The sequence below is a fragment of the Sarcophilus harrisii genome, chromosome 2 (genome assembly GCF_902635505.1).
Source record: "Sarcophilus harrisii chromosome 2, mSarHar1.11, whole genome shotgun sequence".
Lineage (NCBI taxonomy): Eukaryota > Metazoa > Chordata > Mammalia > Dasyuromorphia > Dasyuridae > Sarcophilus > Sarcophilus harrisii.
The window spans coordinates 603,412,050-603,435,147 of record NC_045427.1 but is presented as its reverse complement, the minus strand read 5'-3'; the positions used below and the strand labels follow the sequence as shown (position 1 = coordinate 603,435,147).

The window sequence follows — 23,098 nt, the reverse complement described above, 5'->3', positions numbered from 1 at the left end:
TAAATTTCTCTTGGGCTAGATGATGCCTTTATCTCCCTTAAAGAGTGGTCTTAGAAAAGATCAAGTTTGTTCCTAACTTTCTTTTATTTCTTCTGAGGTAGTTTTAAGGTCTGATTATCTCTACATTAATTATAGTGATAGTAGTAGCAGCAGCAGTAGTTAGCAGTAGTGACAGTAGTTAGTAGTAGCAGTGACAGTAATTAGTAGTAGTAGCAGCAGTAGTTAGTAGTAGCAGCAGCAGTAATTAGTAGTAGTGACAATAATTAGTAGCAGCAGCAGTAGTTAGTAGTAGCAGCAGCAGTAATTAGTAGTAGTGACAATAATTAGTCGTAGCAACAATAGTTAGTAGTAGCAGTGACATAATTGTGTCACTAATTAGTAGTAGTAGCAGCAGTAGTTAGTAGTAGTAGTAACAGTGGTAGTAATAGTAGTTAATAGCACCAGCAATAGTTTATAGTAGTAATAGCAGTAGTAGTATTAGTTAGTAGTTGCAGCACTAGCAGCAGTAATTAGTAGTAGCAGTGGCAGTCACTAGTAGCAGTACCAGTAGTTAATAGCAGCAGTAGTCAGTAGTAGTAGCAGTGGCAGTAGTTAGTAGTTGTAACACCAGCAGTAGCAATTACTTGAATGTACATGTTTTCAAGACTTGTTTGCTTATAGGCTTGGTGGTTGGAGTACTTGCCCTGGAGGCAGGAAGGCTCATCTTCCTGATCTTCAGATGCTTAGTAGTTTTATGACCCTGGGCAAGTCATTTTACTCTGTCCCAGTTTTCTCTGTAAAATGATTGCAAAACACTGCAGTGTCTTTGCCAAGAAAACCCCATATGGGGCCACAAAGAGACAAACAGGACTGAAAAACAAGAGCAAAAATAGTAGTGGTGGTGGTAGTAGTAGTAGCTGCAACAGCAGGAGTAATTGTAAATTGTAGTAGAAGAAGAAGAAGAAGAGGAAGAGGAGGAGGAAGAAGAGGAAACACTAGTAGTAATAATGTACATGTTTTAAAATTTACAAAGTGATTTTCTCATAATTGTCTTTTCTGATAGGTATTAAAAATATCATCTCCATTTTACAAAAAGGAAACAGAGATATGTATGGATTTTACAGGCTGAGAAAACAGTCTAATCCAACCTGTTTATTTGGTTGGTTGGTTGGTTGGAGGCTGTTTCCCTGTCTCACCTAGGCTGGAAGTACCAATAGACTGGTAGGAAAGCTTGGAACTTCATTTCCAATCTGTGCTAATTCGCCTCTCTTTAGACAGCTTGGCATTTCCCACCCCGCTATGTTCCCCCACTCCTGGGGGCTCAGACATCCCATTGGCTTTAACCCTATTGCAATTCAGAACTACTAAATTCTAGATTCTACCAGCATCTGTCTCCCTAGGAACAGAGATCATAGGCATGCAAGTCTGGTTTCTCTGCCCCCTCCCTTATTTTTTAGAAGAAAAGCCTGTAGACCAGTCACAATGGTAGCAAACAAATTGATGAATAAATGATAAAGCATTTATAAATTTATTAGCATTACACTATGCTGCTTGTCAGTTATTTTGTGACTTATTTTAAAGCTATATTAAACATCTAAGATCCCCAAAGTCCATACTTGATGGACCTTCTCATGTTCATTTATATTCTGTCCCCCACACTCCAATTTCTGGCATTATCTTTCCCTAAAGTCCCCTGTCGAAATCAAGACTTAAGATTCCATGAATTAAACCTTCTCTTCCTGATTATCTTGCTTTTCTCAGATCTTTCAAATTCAGTTTTGACTTTTATTTCCATAGCTAGTGCAGTTTTTTGCCCAAGGAGTAGCCATCCTTCCTCTAAATTAGTATCACTCTCAATCAGAAATTCCACGATTGATAATTAAATAGGAACCCAAAGCCTTCCCGCTGAAGGTGCTAACTTAATTTTAACCTTTACTGTTGTTGTTTTTCTTACTTGACTCCCTCAGAGTCTCCTTAGTCTTCAATCCAGCATGGCAAAGCTTCATTAAACACTTATTATGTGGAAGGTGCTTTGCTAGGAGATGAAAATGCAAAGAGCTAGAATGAAATTATCCCTACCTTTGAAGGGACTTAATTCCACCAGGGGACATAAAGTGTACTCTGACAAGTAAATAGAAAATTTAGACAAAGTGATCTTAAGGAGAGAGCCCTAATCACAGGGGAACAGGAAAGGCTTTGTGTAGGCCGTAGTACTTGAACATGGTTTTAAAGGAAACTAGACAAAATAATGGTTTGGATTATGTATACTTGTTTTGTATTTAATTTATACTCTAATATATTCAACATGTATTGGTCATCCTGCCATCTAGGGGAGGGGGTGGGGAGAAGGAGGGGAAAAATTGGAACAAATGGTTTGGCAATTGTCAATACTCTAAAATTACCCATGCATATAACTTGTAAGTAAAAAGCTATTAAAATTTTTAAAAAAGGAAAAAAAAAACAAGCAATAAATAAATAAAGGAAGCTAGAGATTTTCTAAGGCACAGGTGAAGAGGGAGGCCATTCCAGGCACAGGAGAACCACCTGTTCAAAAGCTCTGAGAGGAAACAGTCCTATTTGTCTGGAATGATGAGTGTGTGAAGAGGAATATCTTGAAATAAGACTAGAAAAGTGGGTGGGGGACCAAGAGTAGGGACATTTGAAAGCCAGACTGGTAACTTTTTTTCCCAATGCATCATCCTGAAGGCAATAGGGAACTATTGGAAGCTTCTGAATGGGAGTGCTGACCATATCTGTATTCTAGAAATATCAATTTGGCAGCTTCATTCTCCAGTTAATTGATCTCACTGAGCACTAGTAAGTCTTTGGCCATATAGCCTGTTAGACCTTTGGAGAATTTGATTTCAATCCTAGTCTTCCCAACTAATTAATTATAAACTTTTGTACAAATCACTGAGCCTCTGTATAGGTAATTTCTCTAATTTGTCTAGTGAGATAATACTATCTTCATTACTTTACTTGGTTTTTGTGAAAATAATCTGAAATAATTGCTCTGAAAACAACATCCTGTACACATTCTTACTTTTAATTGTCCTCTCCAATGTTTTAAATAGATGAGACTGAAGAGAAAATCACTTGCTAATTTTTTTCATTGATAATAAAAAATAAATGAGGCATCCCTCTTGAGAAGAGTTATTGATAATAATAATAGCCAAGATTTATATAGCATTTTAATCTATTATCTCATTTTATATTCAGAACAACTGTGGGAGGAAGGAACTATTATTCCCCTTTTACAGATGAGGAAACTGTGACTGGGAGAAGTTCAGAGACTTGTCTAGATATCAAAGTTTTCCTCACTACAGGTGTAATACTCTTACTGTACCCCCCTACCTGCTTCAAAATCTAGCAAGGAGGCTGATCTGTGTATTCATTCTGTTTACTAACTTGCTCTCTTAATTAACTCTGCCTGCGAATGATGGCCTAAGGAGATTTCTAAGGTTCCTTACTATTCAAACGTTCTAAGATGCAATTTTCCTCACCCCTTAGTGGCAGCCCCTTGGGCCAAGGTTTGGCCAACATGCTAGATTTTGTCTCCTGATGACTCCCTGGATACTCATTCCTATACAGAAGGTTTGGCTCCCAAAAAGCCTGGCTGGCACACCCGCCTTCATCCCTGGAGGATGTGTTATTCACAGCAGAAGCTGCTGTTTTCTCTCCCTCTCCCACAAGTCATATTGCTAAGAATTTGTTTGATTCTGTAGTTATAGAGATCCCCACCCTGTATCCTTAGAGATGGAGGTTTGATATGGAGTGGCTCTGCTGGCAGAAAACCAAAAGCTGCCTTCAAATTCCTTAGCAATAATTATGGTCTTTTTAAAGCCCTTTAAATTTACAAAGTACTTTCTTTCCAATAACCATGATATTGTCATTATTGTCCCCATCCTAAAGATGAAGAAACAAGCTTGGGGAAATGGTCGAACTTCTACCATCACACAAATAGTAATTCCTTTCACTACGCTTTTTTCAATCGTCACTATCACTACTTCTACCACCACTATTACTACTATTGCTACTTCTACCACTATCACCTATTATTATACTATTACTTTTACTGCTAACACTATCACAACTGCTACTTCTAGTATTTATATAGAATTTAAGGTTTACAATATACTCTACAAAAATGTCATTTTACCCTTATAATATCCTAGGAAGTAATTTTTTTACCTTTTTTTTTTTTACTCATTTTTACACATAGGGAAACTGAGGCAAGCTAAGTAAATATCTGAAACTGGATTTGAACTCAGGTCTTCTGTACTCTAAATCCAGCACCCCACATACTATGAAACCCCTAATTGTTTCAGTTTTGCTGCTAATGGTATTTAGAAAGTCTTACACCCATTCAATAAGTGTTTATTGACAATCCATTTTCTGTCCTTTCCCTTGACTTTGATATATGAATGTATTTTATCACTCTTTTTTAATGTCCTTTGAGCAACTCACTTTCTTGAAGGACAAAGAAATTGAGTGTGCTTTCTGCTCTGGCTTTTGTTCTCTTTTTCAAGAGGTCCTTTCAGGAGAGGAGGTGGCTTTCATTGAGAAAGTTAGTTTCTTAATCATCAAAGTCATGATCAGACAGGCAGTTGTCTCTTAAGAAAATTAAGGCAAAGGTAGCTCCATCTTGTTTTGTTTTTGTGTCTCTTCCTTTAAAGTATTTTAATTTGAGAAAATGGAAAGTTTTTCAGTTGCTGCCAAGGTAAAAAAAAAAAATTCAAAATTCAGTTTCTAGGATGATTTTGGAATCTAAATATATCTCCTCAATCTTCTTCTTATACAGCAAACATTTTGTGGTTTTTTTATAGCCTGCTTTTCGTGTCTTATTTGCTTATTAATTTTCCTTTCTTTCAGTATCCTGGACAACTTAATAACATATTTTAATCAAATGTCTTTCAATAAATAAAAGGAGTTTTTTTTTAATTTTAAAAAATCATTTTGCCTTGGGACCCAACAACAGGCCCAAAGTCTATACTCTTTCCCCTTCTTCCTTCTTTTTTTTTTTCCCTGAAGCCTTGAGGTTAAGTAACTTGCCCAGGGTCACATAGCTAGGAAGTGTTAAGTGTCTGAGACCAGATCTGAACTCAGGTCCTCCTGACTTCAGGGCTGGTACTCTATCTATACTCAGCCACCTAGATGCCCCCTTCTTTTTTTTTTTTTTTTTTTAAGTTTTAGTGACACTTTGGGGTTTTACATTAAAGTAATTTTCCGATATCCTCCATTGTAACGAAGAAAAATTAACAAAATCAGTATGTACAATTGTGACTTAATTTTTGATATTAAGTTTTATTGCTATTTAGATAGTCATTCAACAAGAATGTATTACTTGCCTACTAGATAGTCAGTGCTATAAAAAAGGGAAGAATGTGTCATTGTCCAGAAACCAAATTTGGTGGCTTTTTCTCAGTCTTCCTCCTCCTTGACCTGTCTGCTGCTTTTGACAGTTGATCACTCTCTCCTAGAAACTCTTTTTCTCTGGGTTTTCAGGACGACCCTCATTCTCAGTGCTCCTCCTACCCCCCTGCCTATTTTTTCCCTCTTTTTCTTTTGTTGTATCATCCTTATCATGACTCCTAAATATTGATATTGCCCAAAACCCTGTCCATATATATGTGTGTGTATGTATATAGATATATAATATATCTATCAGTCAACTCCTCAACCACCTTAAGTTTAATTATCAACTCTGTGAAGATGATTCCTATGTATCCAGGCCCAGTTTCTTTCCTGATTTTCCAGTTCCGTATCACCTACTCCTGTTGGACATTTCAGGCTGGATGGCCGAAAACACCTGAAACTTAGCCTGTCTAAAACAGAATTTGTTGACTTCCCCCCAAAATCCCCTCTCTTTTAAAGGTCCCTATTTTTGTCAAAAGTAGCACCTTTCTTGCAATTTCTTAGGGTTTTAACCTCAATCCTTCATTCTCCTTCATTCCACCTATTTGGATAGTTGCCAATCTTGCCATTTCTAAAGCCCTGTGATTGCTTATGTCTGACCCCATCTCTCTACTCATATTACTCCTAGCCTTTCATCACCTTTTATCTAGACCATTAAAATATATAATACTTAGTCTTCCTGCTTCAAATCTCTTCCATTCCAATCCATCCACCCCCTGGGGTTGCTTGAGTGACTTTTTTTTAAAGGCAGATCTGACCTTGTATATACTCCTCTACTCAATAAACTCTCTTTCATTTCTAGGATCAACTATAAACTCTTCTGTTTGACTTTTATAGCCTTTCACAACTGGCCTTAACTGTGTCTTCAACATTATTAAATGTTAGTCTGGTCCCCATATTCTACAGTCCAGAGGAATTGTTTTTTTCTTTCTATTCTCCTTCCTCTCTCCCTTTTTCTTTCCTTCCTTCCTTCTTTCCTTCCTTCCTTCTTTCCTTTCTTCCTTCTTTCCTTCCTTCCTTCTTTTTTTCCTTCCTTCTTTTCTTCTTTTCTTCCTTTCTTGTTCTGTTTCTTTCTCTCTTCCTTTCTTTCTTTTCTTCTTTCTTTCTTTCCTTCATGGTAAATATTTATTTTTCCCCAATTACATTCAAATTGGTTTTCTATCTCTTCTTCATAGAGAGAAATAAACTCCCTGACTTCATGCCCTTGCGTTGGTTGTTCCTCATACTAAATGCACATTTCCTTCTCACCTCTGTCTGATAAAATACCTCTCTTCCTTCTAGATAAAACTCAAGTACTGTCTTCTTCACAAAGGCCTTCATGATGCTCTTAATCTCTGGTGCCTCCCTCCCTTTAACTGCCTTGTATTGTGCATTCATTCTATGTGAACATATATATATGCACATATGTATATATACATATAAGTACATATGTCTCTCCCCTTATAGACTATAAACTCCTTTAGAGTTCCACAATTCCAAACGACTCATGATAAAATATGCTTTCTACTCATAGAAAGAAAGCTGATGGACTCAATACAAATTGAAGCATATTTTCTCCTATTTGCTGCCTTTTTTTTTCTCAGAACATACCCTGAGTGGAAATTTGCTTTGCATCTCGATACTTACTTGTAATAAGTTGTTTTTTTTTTTTTTTTCCTTTTTGATGAGTAGAAAAAGGAAGGGGAAAGGAATTTGGAATGGAAATTAAAATTGAATTGAATTTTTAAAAATAAAAAGGGATTATTTCTTTTTTGTTTTATTGTAATCATATCCTTAACACTCTGCATAGTACCTGAGATTAAGATTTGACATCATATTAGTTTGGTTTCATTTAAGGATTGCTTTCCTCTATTGTAGTGATTGTATATATTATATTTATTCTGTTTGACTTTAAATCTGTTCATACAAGGTTTCCCCTATTTCTCTGAATGACCCATAGCCATCATTTCTTAGAACAGAAATTCTATTGAGAATTTCCTTCTATGGGTCTATATTACATATTTCTTCTAAGGATTAAGTCCCTTCTGGCCTCTTTCTTGGATTCTGGATTTTTATTTTGACTTAACAGTTAGAACTCAAAACAAAATCAAGTTTTTTTCCTTCCCCATTCCATTCATATTTCAAAATTTGTTCAATAGACTTACGCTTTGTTGTCAGTTTTTACTACCATGAAAAGTGCTGCTATGAATATTTTTGTTGTGTCTGAGGCCTTTCTTTCTGCCTTTGACCTCCTTTGGGATATATGCTTAGTAGTGCCACATCTGAGTCAAAGAGTCTAGCCCCTTCTTGCCTCTGCTCTTCCACTTCCCTTTCCCCAATTCATCTATAAGAAAGATGAATTCACACTCTCCTATTTTTTTTTCAGGGCATTCTCCTAGAGCACCGAGAAAAAGAGTTTGGAGATAAAGTCGACCCTGCCTCTGTTCTGGAAGCTGCCAAAAAGATAAAGCCACACTCTTCAACCTCAGAGGGAAAATGATCAAATTTAACAACTGACCTCGGGAAAAACTAGGAAGATGAGACTGTGATTGACATTGGCTTTACAAGTCCCATCGAAGGCTTCCCTATCTACACATGCATTACATATTTCTCCTAGAAGTTAAACCCCTTCTGGTCTCATTTTTTGCATTCTGGGATTTTTCTTTTAGTTAAACAATTAGAATTGAAAACAAGATCAATTTTTTTTCTTTTTCATTTCTTTTCTCTTTCTTTCCTTCTTTCCTTCCTTTCTTTCTTTCTCCCCACCCCAAGCATGTTATTCAGTGCTTTTTCACTAAAGAGTGAGAGAAAAGTGTTCTCTCCTTCAGAGCTCACCTCACTTACCTTGGAGATTTGCAAAGTGCTTCCTTTTCAGGTCCCTATGAAGCAAGCAGTATAAATCATAGGAGGAGACAGATGGGGAGATTAAATGATTTGCCCTGACCCAATAACCTCTCCCCCAAATCAGGATAGAATTAAAAGAGCCCTGAATTCAGCCTTAGGAGTCTTTGGCAAGTTCCTTAATCTCTATAAAACTTAGTTTCCTCATTTGTTTGTGATGTTTAGTGAGCTTAATAATCAATATGGCATAATAAATAGAGAGTAAAGTATTGTTAACAAAGAGCAGTGTTCAAATCTTGTCTCTTAGACTATCTGTGTGACAGTGTGTAGGTTACAGCCCCTCTGAGTCTCAGTTTCTACATCTATTAAGAAGAGGTAATAGCACCTCTAGTGACAGACAGCATAACATTATGGATAGAGAAATGACCTCAGTGTCAGGAATGGAGAAATGGATAGTTGAATAAATGAATTTATTTAGAGCTTACTATGTGGCACTATTCTAAGTAGAGGAAATACAAAGAGCAAAAGTAAGACAGTCCTAGCTCTTCAGGAGATAAACATACCTAAGAAAGTGGGCCTAGAGGGCTTAAGATTGAAGCTGAGGGTTGGATGGCAAGATTGGGGAGTTCCCTGGTTATAACAGTAGGTCGGATGACCGTTTTGGGGGTCTGTGGGGAGTAGCATCAGAAACATATGGGTTCCAGAACTGCTCCTAGTATGCTACAAGGTCCTAAGCAAGTCACAACTTTTTGGTGCCCTAAAGCAACTATTTAAATAGTAATTATTATATTGTTGAGAATAGGTAAATGTTCATTTGGGAGATGGCTCCTCATCTGGAGCTCCATATTCTGATAAAATCAGGAATCTGACTTTAAAAAAACACCCAAACCCTCTAATAACAACTTCAAAGGAGAAAATACATATGAGGTGTTCTGGAAACTATAAAGCACTGTATGAACATCAGCTGTTCTCATTATGCATTCCACAGATTTGTTGCCTTGTAAACCTTCAAGCTCTATATAAATGTGAATTACTGTTCATTGGAACTGGGGCTTGAACCCAGGGCCTTTGATACCAAATCCAGGGCTCTTTCCACTATGCCATGTTGCCTCTGTGACATATAAGTTTTGGAATGATATTCTTTAATATAATTCATGTAGAAGACTTCTTCTGGTTTTTTGTTTTTGTTTTAACTGTTTCCTATGAGCTGAGAGTTGGGAGCATTTCACCATAAGGTTGGAGAGCCTGGGTTTTTACTTGTGTGTAGAGTATTATGGGCTCCCCAGGGATGGATTCTGTATCATTTATCCATACAAAGACCAGCCTAATCAGGTTTGGAGGGGCTTACCACCTGAGTGTTGGCCATTTTCTTTTCCTAGCTAAGGCAGCTCATGAAAAAGCCTGCTGAGTTGCAGAGAAGTTATAGAGAAGACGCAGTTGCACTGATGAAATAATGAATCTTTGTGTATGAGTGCGTTGTTATGACTATACAAATAGATAGCCCTTGTTTTATGGAACAGATGTGTACCAGCAAAGCTGTATTTTCCAACTAAATTTTCCAACCTCATTGATTTTTAATATGTCATTAGAAGCTTGTCCTACTGGAAATTGTTTTATCATCTGACTATAATAAAATCATGCTTAGGAAAACAGTAGATTTTTGTGTATAAAATTGGAAAAGTAAGAAACTTCCTCATAACACATTAACAATAGGAAAAAATAGTGTGTTATCTCTCTAAGAAGTAACTATCAAAAAGATTAAAAATGAAAATAATAATGTGTTAATCGGATTCTCCAGTACTCCACTGGAGAAATTGGAAGTCTTCACTTGGGTCATCTTGTGTGTGGTAATTTGTTAAACTCCTTGCGCTTATACCTTATCTGCCAAATAGGGTGGTAAATAAGAGCACTGCTTGACACAATGCCTAGCATATAGGTGGTATTTAATAAATGCTTCTTGATTTGACCTTCCCTTTATTCTTAATTCTATATAACTGAACAAATACTTGTTAAGCATCAGTTCTATGTTGCCTGCAGTAGGCTTGTGTCAAGGTGATTAAAATAGCCTTTATCCTCAAGGTGGTTATCATTTGGGCAGAGATTAAGAGAAGTATTCAGCTAACTATGAAATAAGGATGTGTGATAAGAATTACAAAATCTCCCAGTGGTTAAGAGGAAAGAAATTTTAGGATTATAGATTGAGAGCTGCAAGGGACCTCAGAGGCAATCAAGTACATCCCTGTCATTTGTCTGATAAAGAAATTGAGAGTCAGAGGACCGCAGGTAATTAATGAAAAAGACAAGAATTAATGTAGGTCCTCTTAAGTGCAATTCTCATTCTACTGTCCCAGGCTGCTGGGTTCTGAAAAGGCTTAATGGAAGAGAAGGCATGTCTAGAATTAAGAAGCCTCAGAATGGGAAGGGACTTTGTGTGACCTAATCAATGCCTAATGAATGGAGCATTTCTATACCTTCCCCAACAAGTCATTGTCCAGCTTTTACTTCGAGATTCCTAATGACAGGGAATTCCTTACTTCCTAAAGCATCCCATTCCATTTTTGGACCTTTCTAATGGTTAGAAAGACCTACATAAAACTAAAAACTCTTTCCCTATAATGTCCACCTATTAGGTCTAGTTTTTCATTCTGGAACTTCTTAAAACAAAGTTAGGCCCTCTTCTTAAGTATGATCTGTTGTTTGAAGACAGTGATAATAGCTTCACTCAATTTTTTCTTCCCCAGGATAATCATCTCAGTTCTTCATATGGAATGATTGTAAGTCCCTTCTCCATTCTGACTACCCTTCTTTAAGCCATGATCCAGTTTGACGATTCCCCATCTAAAATGTGGTTACTTTTTGTGATCCCATTTGGGGTTTTCTTGGTAGAGATGCTGGAATGGTTTGTCATTTCCTTCTCCAGCTCATTTTACATATAAGGAAACTGAGGTAAATGGTAATGAATGACTTGTCCAGTATCACACAGCCTGTAAATATTTTAGGGCAAATTTAAGTTTTCTTGACTCCAGGAATTGTGCTGCCTGACTGCTCAACTAAAATATAGTATTCAAGACTGAATGCAGTTAGTAATGCTTAAAAGTGTAATGCCAGAGAAACTGAGGCAAGATAGAGATTAGAGAGGTTTTAATATTTTATTTGAAAGGGAGAGATTTATTGGGACCAAATGGATCCATGGTTTGGTCCCAGGACTGAATGAGATTATCACATCCAAGAAGCCAGCATCCTGCAGCTTGTGTGAGTTCTCTGTGACATACTTATACACAGTAGCTAAACAAAAGCAGAGGGGTGGAGTCCAAACTCTGGTGATTGGGAATCTCCAGGCAGGAACCACCAATTCTGCTCTGCCAGATTTGGGGGTAGGATCGTAAATTCTAACAAGCTGGGAGTTAAGAAAGTGTCTGGCTAGAGACAAAATCTTAACTCCCCCTTTCGCAGTTTACACATTGACAATTTATAACCTCTTAGTTATACTAATCTTAATGAACCAGAGGGGGGCCAGGATTTGCAATTAAAGGGATGGAGGTAAAACAATTAAGGAAACTGAGGCAGGACCAATTAGGGAAACAGGCAGAACAATTAGGGAAACTGAAGCAAAATAATTTAGGGAAACTGTGGCAGAACCAATTTAGGGAAACTCAGAACAATTGGGGAAACTGATGCAGTCAATTTAGGGAAACTGAGTCAGGACAATTAAAAGAGAACTGTGGCACAACATTCCATACTCTTGTGGTGTGCTGACAGCTACCAAAGCTTCAGATGGGCCGATCCATGTTCCAGAAGAGGTTCAACAATCTTCAATTTGACCAAAATCTAGGACAACAAAAAACCCACAAATCTAACAGATAAAGGTTAGAACAGTCTGAGACAGAAAGACTTGGTTCACAAGACTGCTGCAAAATGTAAAAAGGCCAGTATGGCCAGAAGCTTCCTATGTGAAAAGATGAGTTTGCTTTACAAGTCAAGCAAACGCCTGTCAGCTATATTCCCAATAAATAAAACAGCAGTTAGGTTTCACAGACCCACTGTTGATTGTCCTCTTATCATTTAGAAACCTTAAAAAACAAAACACAAATATCCAGTAACAGACAGATGACCAGGCTAAATACTTATTTGCCCAAATATTTAGGATATAATGATTACACACAATCAGACTGAAAATAGCAAGGTATGATATAATTGGAGTGCATTAACAATTTTATTGACCATTGCTCTGATCATAGAAATCACTTACAGGAGGAAAAGAAATGCAAGAACATAACTAACATAACATAAGCAGTTAAAACTCAACCTTTAGCACATCAGAGGGTGGAGCTTTAAAACTCCAAATAACATTAACTATAAGCCTAGGAAATTTTACCTCCAATAACAAATCCATCAACCAAAGTTTCAGATAAATCCTAAACAGATATTCACCATAACCTTATATTTATAACAGTAAGAAATTTGTCTCAGTAAGTTCACAACTTAGAACAATTATCATATCTAAGTAGATGTTTCATAAATGAACATTATACACAAACTATTTTGCTTTTAGAATACCCAATACATAGAAAAAAATCCGAAATTGTATATTGTCCATAACAGAAATATTTTCAAAAGGACAAAGAAAAAAACTATTATGTTCAGAGGTCCTTTAAATAACCTCAGGATGACCCAATTCAATCAATTAAAACTTATACAGAATATCCAGTTCCACATAAAAGAATCTGAAAGATTCTTAAAAATATTAATTAAACTCTTAGAAATAACCCTACCATATTTTATTTGTCCCAGAGTCCAAACAGAGCTTCTCTAAGCTTTCAAACCCCATTTGGTACATTTCTCTGCCTTCACAGAGAATGCCTAGATATAAACAGAACCAAGATTTTGCCCAGAGGCAACCAGAATCAGAACCAGATCCAGATGGGCTCAGAACGCAGCCAGATTTATACTCTAGAACATCTAGAGTTGTGCCACTGGCACACAGAACCAGATATGTGTCTTAAAGACACTCAGAACAGAGGATATCTTCCAGCATCCCAGAATGATATTCTTCTCAGAAGTTAGTGCCTGTCAGCATTTTATTTTTCTGAGAATCCAGATGCTAGCACAGACAGACAGACAGATAAATAGATCAGCTGTCCTAAAAAACAGACATTTAGACATATTCTCCCAAGGCCTAAATGAAGGTGTCCACCATCAGGCGTGGCTGCAACTGAAAACTGCTCTCTTCCCTGGAGACTCTGGAAACAAATCCAATGGGCCAACCTCTCCAGGCCAAGAACTCAGATTTCCAGCCGCCCCAAGGCCCAAGGCGGAGACCCGAATGTCTGTAATATCTACTCCCTTTCTTAGTTTCTAATATCTTGGTGGAACCGCCAAAGTAATGCTGGAGAAACTGAGGCAAGATAGAGATTAGAGAGTTTTAATATTTTATTTGAAAGGGAGAGATTTACTGGGACCAATGAATCCATGGTTTGGTCCTAGGGCTGAATGAGACTGGTCTCCAAGAATCCAGCATCCAGCATCCAACATCCAACATCCAATGTGAGTTCTCCGTGACATATTTATACACAGTAGCTAAACAAAAGCAGGGGGGTGGAGTCCAAACTCTGGTGATTGGGAATCTCCAGGCAGGAACCATCAACTTGACTCTGACAGGTTGGGGAGTAGGACCATAAATTCTAATAAGCTGGGAATTAAGAAAGTGTCTAGCTAGAGACAGAAAGTCTGGACTCCCCCTTTTTGAATTTACACATTGATAATTTATAACCTCTGAGTTAAACCAGTCTTAATGAACTGAGGAGGGTGTTGCAACTGAGTGGACTGAGGCAGAACAATTAAGGAAACTGAGGCAGGACCAATTAGGGAAACTGAGGCAAAACAATTTAGGGAAACTGAGGCAGAATCAATTTAGGGAAACTCAGAACAATTAGGGAAACAGACAGAGCCAATTTAGGGAAACTGAGTCATGACAACTAAAAGAGAACTGTGGCACAACAAAAGAAAGTGAACCAATTTCCTCATTTTTTTAACCACTGTTTTCAAATAAAAAAGTTTTGATTCATTGAGCTAACAATTAATTAAAACCTTTTAGTCTTTTTAGTCATAATATATATTTTCATTAAAAGATGGGCAATAGGGGCAGCTAGGTGGAGCAGTGAGTAAAGCACCAGCCCTGAAGTCAGGAAGACCTGAGTTCAAATCCTGCCTCAGACACTTAACATTTCCTAGCTGTGTGACCCTCAGCAAGTCACTTAACCCCAATGGCTCAGCAAAAAAAAAAAAAAAAAAAAAAAAAAAAAAAAAAGATGGGTGATATTTCAACAATCATGATAATAATTGAAAAGACAAGGCATTTACAAAAAAATTGGTTGGGGATCATATCATAGAGAGCCTTGAATGGCAGGTTGAGGAATTTGGTAGTAGGTTTGAGCAGAAGGAGGTGCAATGATACAAGCAGTCTTTAGAATGATTCAGGTGGAAATGGTATAGAATATAGATTGAAAACGATTAGCAATGGGAAAGACCAGTTAGATTACTGAAATAGCATAAATCTAACCTCTACTCTTTTGCTTCCTTTTAATTATATCTTCAGCATTTATATTATATTATTTATATATATTATAGAATTACATTATAATCCACAGCAAATATGATTGCTTCCAAAGAGAAAGTTTTTAATAAATGTGTGTCTGTCTTTTTCTCTTTCTGTCTCTGTCTCTCAATAAGAGTTTGAACTTCAGCAGTGACAGAAGGAATAGAAAAGAGGAGACTTCCAAACTAGATTATAAAATTTACAATATAGTCAAAATACAGAGAGCAAAAGAGATAGATCATGGCATAGAAGAGAAAGGGCTGGGATTGGAATTAGAAGACCAAGGTTCAAATATGCAGCCATTTATTATATATATAACCAACAGCAATTCATTTCAATAATTCAATAAACATTATGTATCTATTATGTGCAAGACATGACAGTTTCTGTTCTCAGTGAGTTTATCTTCTATTGAAGGTTCTTGTTAAAAAATATATAATACAATATTAGGCAAATGGGGACAAAAAAAGATGAGAAACTAAGATTCAAATAAATTGTTTGTCTTTGACCATATATCTATTTTAAGTATACAGAGAGGATTTAGAACCCAGATCAAACTTAAGTCAAACACTCTATTCACTACATCATACTACTCTCCTTGAAGCACATTGAATTTGGACTTTTTTCCAAATGCCGGCTCAGTCACTCATTACTTGGGTGACCCTGGGTGATTATTCAACCCCCCCAGGCTTTTATTTCTTCATTTCTAGGGAGGGGACTAAACCAGATAATCTATAAATTTCCTTCAATACCTCTAAATCTCATGATTCCACGGCTAAGCTTTCCAGCCTGAACAAAGAAAGCATTAAAGGAAATGAGGAAGGCTGAAGAAGCTCTTTGGAGTGATGAAGAGAGAGACAGAAGATGAGTAGCAGCTGTAAGAATCAAATTAATTCAGAGAAGAATTGGAGAAATGTACTAACTCCTTTCTATATACTGATAGGAAATTATGGGTGTGGAACATTGTATGTAGTGTCAGACTTGGTGGATGACTTGATGAGTTTCATTAAATTTCTTTTCATCATTGCCACCCTCTTCCTTTCTTTTCTATTTTATGGAATGGCATGATGGAGGTTAGGAGTAAAAGAAATGGTAGAACATTTAATTGCCATGATGCTTCCCATAATGTTTGGGTTCCGGTTTCTATGACTCCTTATTCTATGCATAAGAATGTGGTTTTGCTCCTTAGAAATCTGGAACTGGAAATACTGTTTCCTCACTCTAAAGAAATAAGAATTTCATATTGCTTCCTAAAGAATATATACATATATATGCATGTATATAGTGCTATAAGTAAAGTCTTGTTAGGATAATTTGTTTTGGGATGATGATTATTGCCTTTTTTCCTATTGGATCTGAATTAGTATTTCATATTAAGTATTCAAAAGAGAAGGGAAGAAGGAAACTCAGCATCTCTATAAGAATTTATTCTATAATCACTTGAGAGAATAATGCAAGGCCATTCTTCCATTATTCTTTCTAACGTCCCTGAAAAGATTCTTCTTTTATTCTGTAAATGTTACTTGTCCCTTGAATTTTGCTTTCACCCCTAAAACCTAAGAAGTTTTCCTTTCTTTTCTCAATATTCAAATTATAGATTCTTTCTGGGCTCAGATGGTCTCATGGCATAGTCTCCCTTCTCTTAGCTAACTTTAAGTAAATTTAAGGAATGTTCAAATCTCACACTCTTGTTCCCCTCAATTATTCCATTCAAAGATCCCAAATTGTAGGTCAGAAAGTAGAGATATTCGATAATATCCTGTTCCTCACCAATTACAATCCTGGAACCCACAGAAAGGAGGGAATGTTTCTCACATCAGAGATGGAGACTCTTCTTATACTAAAAGGGAAAGCTGAAGCTAGGAAGCCATCTTGGGAGGAGCTGAAACATCACTCCAAACTGAATAAGCCTAATGACATCTCCTTATTGTGAATACAGATTTAAAGGCCTCTCACATCCCACTCCTATCTCCAGACAGCTGCAAAGATTTAATACTTTTTTTTTTTTGGATACAAATATCTCATGTGTAGGCTTCCTTTTCCCCTCCTTATTTGTCGAGACAATCCTTAGGTCTACATAACCCCTCACATGGAGTCAGAGAAATTAATCAAGTCTCCTCCTTACTTTAAAACTCTCATCCATGGCTCTCATTCTAATTTCTGCAGTGAGTGTCTCTAATTGAGAGGAATATACTTGGAAATAAGGGTAATATAAAAGCAAAAGACATCAATAAAAATGAAAAAAATTTCCTTTAAAAACCAAATGAACTATTACAAGTAGAAATATTTCATAAACTAAAAGTGCTATAGAATATTTAGGTGTTATTGTTATTGTGAATGCCCTGGAGAGAAGCAATATGACATGATAAACAGTAAGTCTTGCCTTGTAGCTCTTACAATTCTCTAAAATTGTCAACTGTGTTGATGGAGAAAATTCCCTCTTCTAGGAGTTTCTTATGCCAATGTAGTCATAGGTCCGGTTCCTGTCCTGTCACATGCATTTTTTTTTTCCAGTTTAGAGGCAGTGTTCCCAGTAACTTTAACAATTCATCTGTTTCCCATGACCACCTAATTATTATCTCACTTCAGAGTTTATACAAAAGCTTTTTCCATATTTTTTTCCTTTGCCTCTTTTCCTATCACTTGAATTTCCTGTTTTCTTCTGGCAAGATTGATAGGTGTCCCCTGTAAAACTATGCAGTACAAATTTAACCCTTCTTCCATATGATAGTTTTTTGGTAATTGAAGGTATTGATTATATTCAGGTCTTTTGATTCTATATTTATATATATAATGCTTACTATAGATATATAGTGCTTATTACATGCTGTTAAGGAGCGTGCTTAAGTGTGAAACCCAGAAAGCCTGTAAAGGGTTAAAGGGGACTGTACCATTCTCCAAAAGCCCAACAACTGTGAATTATAATACACTTGAAGGAATTGCAAATCTGTCTTAACTGAGGCAGATGTAACTTGTGAATTGGGAATGAAATAAATGGGAGGCAAGAGGGAAGAGGAGAGAGGTCAGAGAATGCAATTGTCTCTCAATCTCCTTGTATCATTATCATCCTCCCACATGAAGGGATCCATTCTGCTGGTCAGAATTAGATCCCCAGCAGCCACTGGCAGGTGGCTCCTGAAACAACATACCATGAATTGTGCTAAGTGATTTGTAATTATTATCTCACTTGATCTTCACAAGCCTAGGGGACAGGTATTATTATTATCCCCTCTTACATATGAGAAAACTGAAGCAAACAGGGTTAAGTGACTTACCCAGGGTCACAGAGTTAATACATGTCTGAGGCTACATTTGAACTCAGGTCTTCCTGATTCCAGGTTCAGTGCTCTATCTACCACCTAGCTGCCAGTTAAAAAAAAGGGGAATAAAGAAATTCTTAATTCTAACAAGGATCCAAAAACCACTGCGATAGACTGATAATCAAAAGAATACTCTCTTTCTCAGTCTCCCTTTCCCTATTATATTCTTTCCTTTCCTTGCTTATTTCAAAGAATTATTATTCTAGAGCTAGAAGAGAAAGTTCTAAGAGGTCATTTATCCCAGTCCATTCATTTTATAAAGAAATTGAGTTTCAGAAAAGTAAAACAGTTTACCTATAATTAGAACTGGAACTCAGGAGAGATGATGGAGATAGATAGATAAATAGATAGATAGATGGATGGATGGATGGACAGATAGATGATAGATGGATGGACAAATATATAGATAGACAGACAAATAGATATGAAGGCCAGATATACATATACACTCATACACACATATCCCTCATTTCTCCTGAGCTCTAGTTCCAATCATAGGCAATATAGGCTGCACAAATAGGCTATCCATAGAATATATATGTATATGCACATATATGATGTGCTTATGTATGTGTGTATGTATATGTGTATATATATATTTACATATATATATATATTTAGCATTCATTTAGATATAAAGTATCATTGAATCCTTGGAAATTGAGGAAATAATATATTAAGAGAAAAAAGTAGGGGGCCAGACAGAACTGATTGATTTCTGGTTCTTTGTGTGTTCCAGTTTCCCTTTTCCTCTCATGTTAAAGAAATCATAGGGTTTTGTTGCCAAAATACTGCTATTCATGTCTCCCACTCAAGAAGGAGAGAAAATGGTAGCAGGGAATAAAATCATAGACTTCTTAAAGAACCGTTCTGTCCTACTTTTTTTTATATATGACTCAATCAGGTTAATCATAGAGAGCTTCCCAAAATCACCAACAATACTAAGTTTTGGCTAAGAGGCTTGGCACTTGGTAAATGAAGAAGGGCCTTAGAGGCCATATATCCTAATTACTTCATTTTTCAGCTGACACAACCAAGGCAGGGATAGGGCAGGAGGGGGAAGTACTTTGGCCCAAGTTATTTAGTTGGTCAGTTGTAAAGCCAAAACTAGAACAACTGTTCTTGGTTGCCTCAGTCTTTGCTCCTGGATTTCTATTACATAAGATTCAGATGATACTTACTTAGGACATTTGCAAGGTTCTAACAAGCTGATGTAATCTGTCTGTCTATCTATCCATCCATCTATCTATCTATCTATCTATCTATCTTTCTGTCTGTCTATCTATTTGGCTTCTTGGTCTCATAAAGGAAAAAATGAGAAGGCCTCCCAGAAAACTGGCAGTTACTCAGGATCTGACACATAAAAGGGGAAAGGAACTGTCTAGATGTTTGGGAAATTGTTGTCAGAGTGGTCCTGCTCTGTGAGTTTGAGGTATGATTGAGCAGAATTTCCTCAACCAGGAATTATGATAGCTTATTCTGACTTAAAGCTTTCCTGGAATCTATGGGCTCCAAACTAACACAGAAAGAGGAAGATCACTGCTCAGCAGGCTTCTGGAATTGCCCAAGCCAGAATGACTTGCCCTTTAACTCCTGCCCATCCAAAAAAGACAGCATCATTTAATGAAAAGAATTATGGTCTGGGAGCAAAGTGACCTGGATTCTAGTCCCTGCTGTGCCTCTAAGTACTGACGTGATCTTGGGCAAGTTATGGATGTCTCTGGATTTCAGTTGCTTCAGCTGTCAAATGAGGAGGTGAAACAAGATAACACCTAAGGTTTCTTTCTATTCTTTTTATCTATAATACTGTGACTAGAAGCCTTTAAGATTCCTTCTAGTTCTCGAAATTCTATGTTTTTGTTTTATTATGGTATATGTGAGTCCCTTCCACATATTCTGTCTCTCCTGAGGGGAAAAGAAATCAATATCTAAAAACCCAGGCTCTTTCTTCTACAATTCAGACCTCTTTCACTAAACCCTGCCAACTCCATCATTTTTTGTTTTTTGTCTCTAGGTCCATGAGTTTTTTCTTTGTTTTTGAAAGAGTATGGTTGGCATCCTTGGGCTTAGTTGTGATGACTGCATTAGCCCCCTGGATACCTTAGAATCAGCCAGAGTCAGGATAAGTAAAAGTCCTTAGTCTTTAGTCTTGGTCTTTAGAGGTAGGATTGAATTGGATGGAAGAAGAATCTCCGCAACCTCCTTCTTCCTCATCTATCACCAAAGTGACTCTGGCTAGTCTTACTCCACCCCCTAGTCCCTCCTACAATTCTCTGCATAAACCAATTATCAAGCCAGCACAGGATAGTGGGAAGGGCCATTCCCCAAGCACATGCCCATAAAGTATTGTCCAACCAGTAATTAGCCTTAAGTGCTCAAACTGACCTCAGTGCATCAACTCAAGAGTTTCAGCCCTCTACATCTCCTCCTTTCTTTTGTTTTAGAAGACAGATGGTCATGCCATCCCTGACTTCTCAGGGAGGTGAGAATCCCCAAAAGGAAGTGATCACGCCCTCCCTGACATCTCAGGAAGGGAGAGGAAAAGCACCAAAGGGAAGTGGGGATTGCTAGTGGGTTTCTGGGCTGAATGGTCTTATTATGCACAAACCCATTAGCATGGGAGGTATTACACAAGCACATAGCAATAACGCACAGGCTATTAGTGATGACTCTCCCCACAACCAGTGCAGGCTCAATGTGGTGCAACAAACACGAATTGTACATGCAAGTAGTGATATAACAAACAATATGAATCAACATGGTGGTGTAAAATATTTCCAGAAGTCCTAGAAGGAGGGTATGTAAATAACAGTCACACATACACCTTCTTCAGCAGCCAAGAGATAGTTCAAAACCAATCTATTGTCCATTGCTTCACGTGCCAGGGAATCCAATGATCCCCGCAAGTTTTTGAAGTCCTGCAACAATCTTATCATTTCCCATAAAATCCAATGATTCTTGAGAACTTTCAAGTTCTACAACAGTCTTATCATGTCTCACAGAATCCAATGATTCCTGAGGGTTTTCAGATCCTACAACAGCCTTATCATATCTCAGAGAATCCAGTCATTCCTGAGAGCTTTCAAATTCTACAACAGTCTTATCTTGTCTCAGAGGATCCAATGATTCCTGAGGGTTTTCAACTCCTACAACAGTCTTATCGTGTCTCAGAGAATCCAATGATTCCTGAGTGTTTTGAAGTCCTACAACAATCTTATCATGTCTCAGGGATTCCAATGATTCCTGAGGGTTTTGAAGTCCAACAATTTTTGATGCCCATGATTCAAATGCCATAACTGCCATGCTCTTTCAGTGGTGAGCACAGTCAGCGATAGAACTACCCGATGTTTCTTGGGTCTTCTCCTTCGTTTCAAGGGTCTGCTCAGTCCCTCTCCGATGGACAAGGCAAATACGGCTCATTGGCACCCATCTGATTCTTTCTCCATCTGTAGAGATACAAGCAAATCCTCTCTCCCAAGCAGTTAACCTATCTGGTCCCTTCCATTCACCACTTTCTGGGTCTCTCCACATCACTTGGTGATTATCTAAAGATAGTGGAGCCACTTGCATGGACACTGCCCTTCCGGTGGGTTATAAAACCTGTCTGCTGGAGCCAGTGCATCTTTGTCAAAAATCAAGAAGTTAATAGTATAAAGAGCTATATTTAGAAGTTCTCTAGGGTTACCTGTGGCTTCCCCTTTCTTTTGTTTTTGGAGGAGTGTCTTAATGTCTCTGTTTCTCCTCTCTACTATTGCCTGTCCTTGAGGATTAGAAGGTATGCTAGTGGTGTGTGAAATCTTATACTGTGCACAAAAGTATACAAAATGTTTAGAAGTATATGCAGGTCCATTGTCTGTTTTTATTGCTTGTGGCACACCCATAATTGCAAATGCTTGTATAAGGAATTCAATGACCACTCAGGCCGTCTCTTTTGCTGCTGGTATTGCAAAAATGAATCCTGAAAAGGTGTCTACCACAACATGGATAAAAGACAGGTGACCAAAAGATTTATAATGGGTCACATCCATTTGCCAAATTTCATTGGGTGTCAAACCACGAGGGTTTTTCCCTGGAGGCAGTGTAGGAGCATGGAAAGTAAGGCAAGCTATACAGGCTTTTACTATGCTCTTTGGTTCCTCTCTGGTTATTCCAAATTGTAAACATAAAGCTCGAGCAGCCTGATGATACTTAAAATGAGATTCTTGGGCTACTTGAAATAAAGGAGCATTGGCCAGTATAGTTAGAAGGCTATCTGCCTTTGAATTACCATCAAAAATAGGACCTAGAAGTCCACTATGAGAGTGGACATGCAAGATATAAATCTTACCTGAATGCTTTCTCACTTGCTCTTAAAGTTTCTTAAAGAGCTGATATATATTAGAGGCTACAAATTTTATTTGGGCTGTGGCAATTTTTTGGCCCACACCTAATGAATAGGCCGAATCAGATATTATATTTATATCTTCCAGATAATAAGTAAGAGCTAGAATCATCGCATACAGTTCATTCTGCTGAGTGGACTGAAAAGGAGTTCTGACTACTCTCTTTATAGTTAAGTCACGAGAGTATACAAGATAAATATTATGTTTGGATGCATCTGTAAAGATAGTTGGTCCTTTAAGAGGAACTTTAGAAACCTTTTCTTCAAGAATCCATCAACAATTATGTAATAGTCTGGTTATCTTTAATGGAGACCTATGTGTAAAATTTGGAGCCATGGCCAATAAAATTTGCCACTCTGGGATGGTCTCACAGCACACATTAATTTGTGCATTAGTATAAAAGGTGTATATCTTGTCAGGTCTTGTCCCAGATGATTGTACTGCTCACTTAATGGCCTTTAATAAAATTCTAGCCACAAGCACTGGGTAAGGAGTAAAGCTTTGTTCTGGTTGTGCCGGGAGGTTCACCCACTCTATCACACTGTCTCCTTGATGAAGGACTGCTGTGGGTGCCTCTTGTGTAGCAA

General features: G+C 37.4%; 1 protein-coding gene across 2 annotated transcripts in view; it reads left to right on the top strand.

Annotated features, from left to right (window-relative positions):
- PRXL2A (peroxiredoxin like 2A) overlaps positions 1-10,180 on the top strand; it is a 51,955-nt gene extending 41,775 nt beyond the window's left edge. For both annotated transcript variants that reach the window (XM_031956366.1, XM_031956367.1), the window contains one exon: positions 7,760-10,180. In XM_031956366.1, the coding sequence (XP_031812226.1) occupies positions 7,760-7,873 (114 nt within the window). In that variant the 3' untranslated portion in view covers positions 7,874-10,180. The remainder of the gene's footprint in view (positions 1-7,759) is intronic.
- The last annotated feature ends 12,918 nt before the right edge of the window (positions 10,181-23,098 follow it).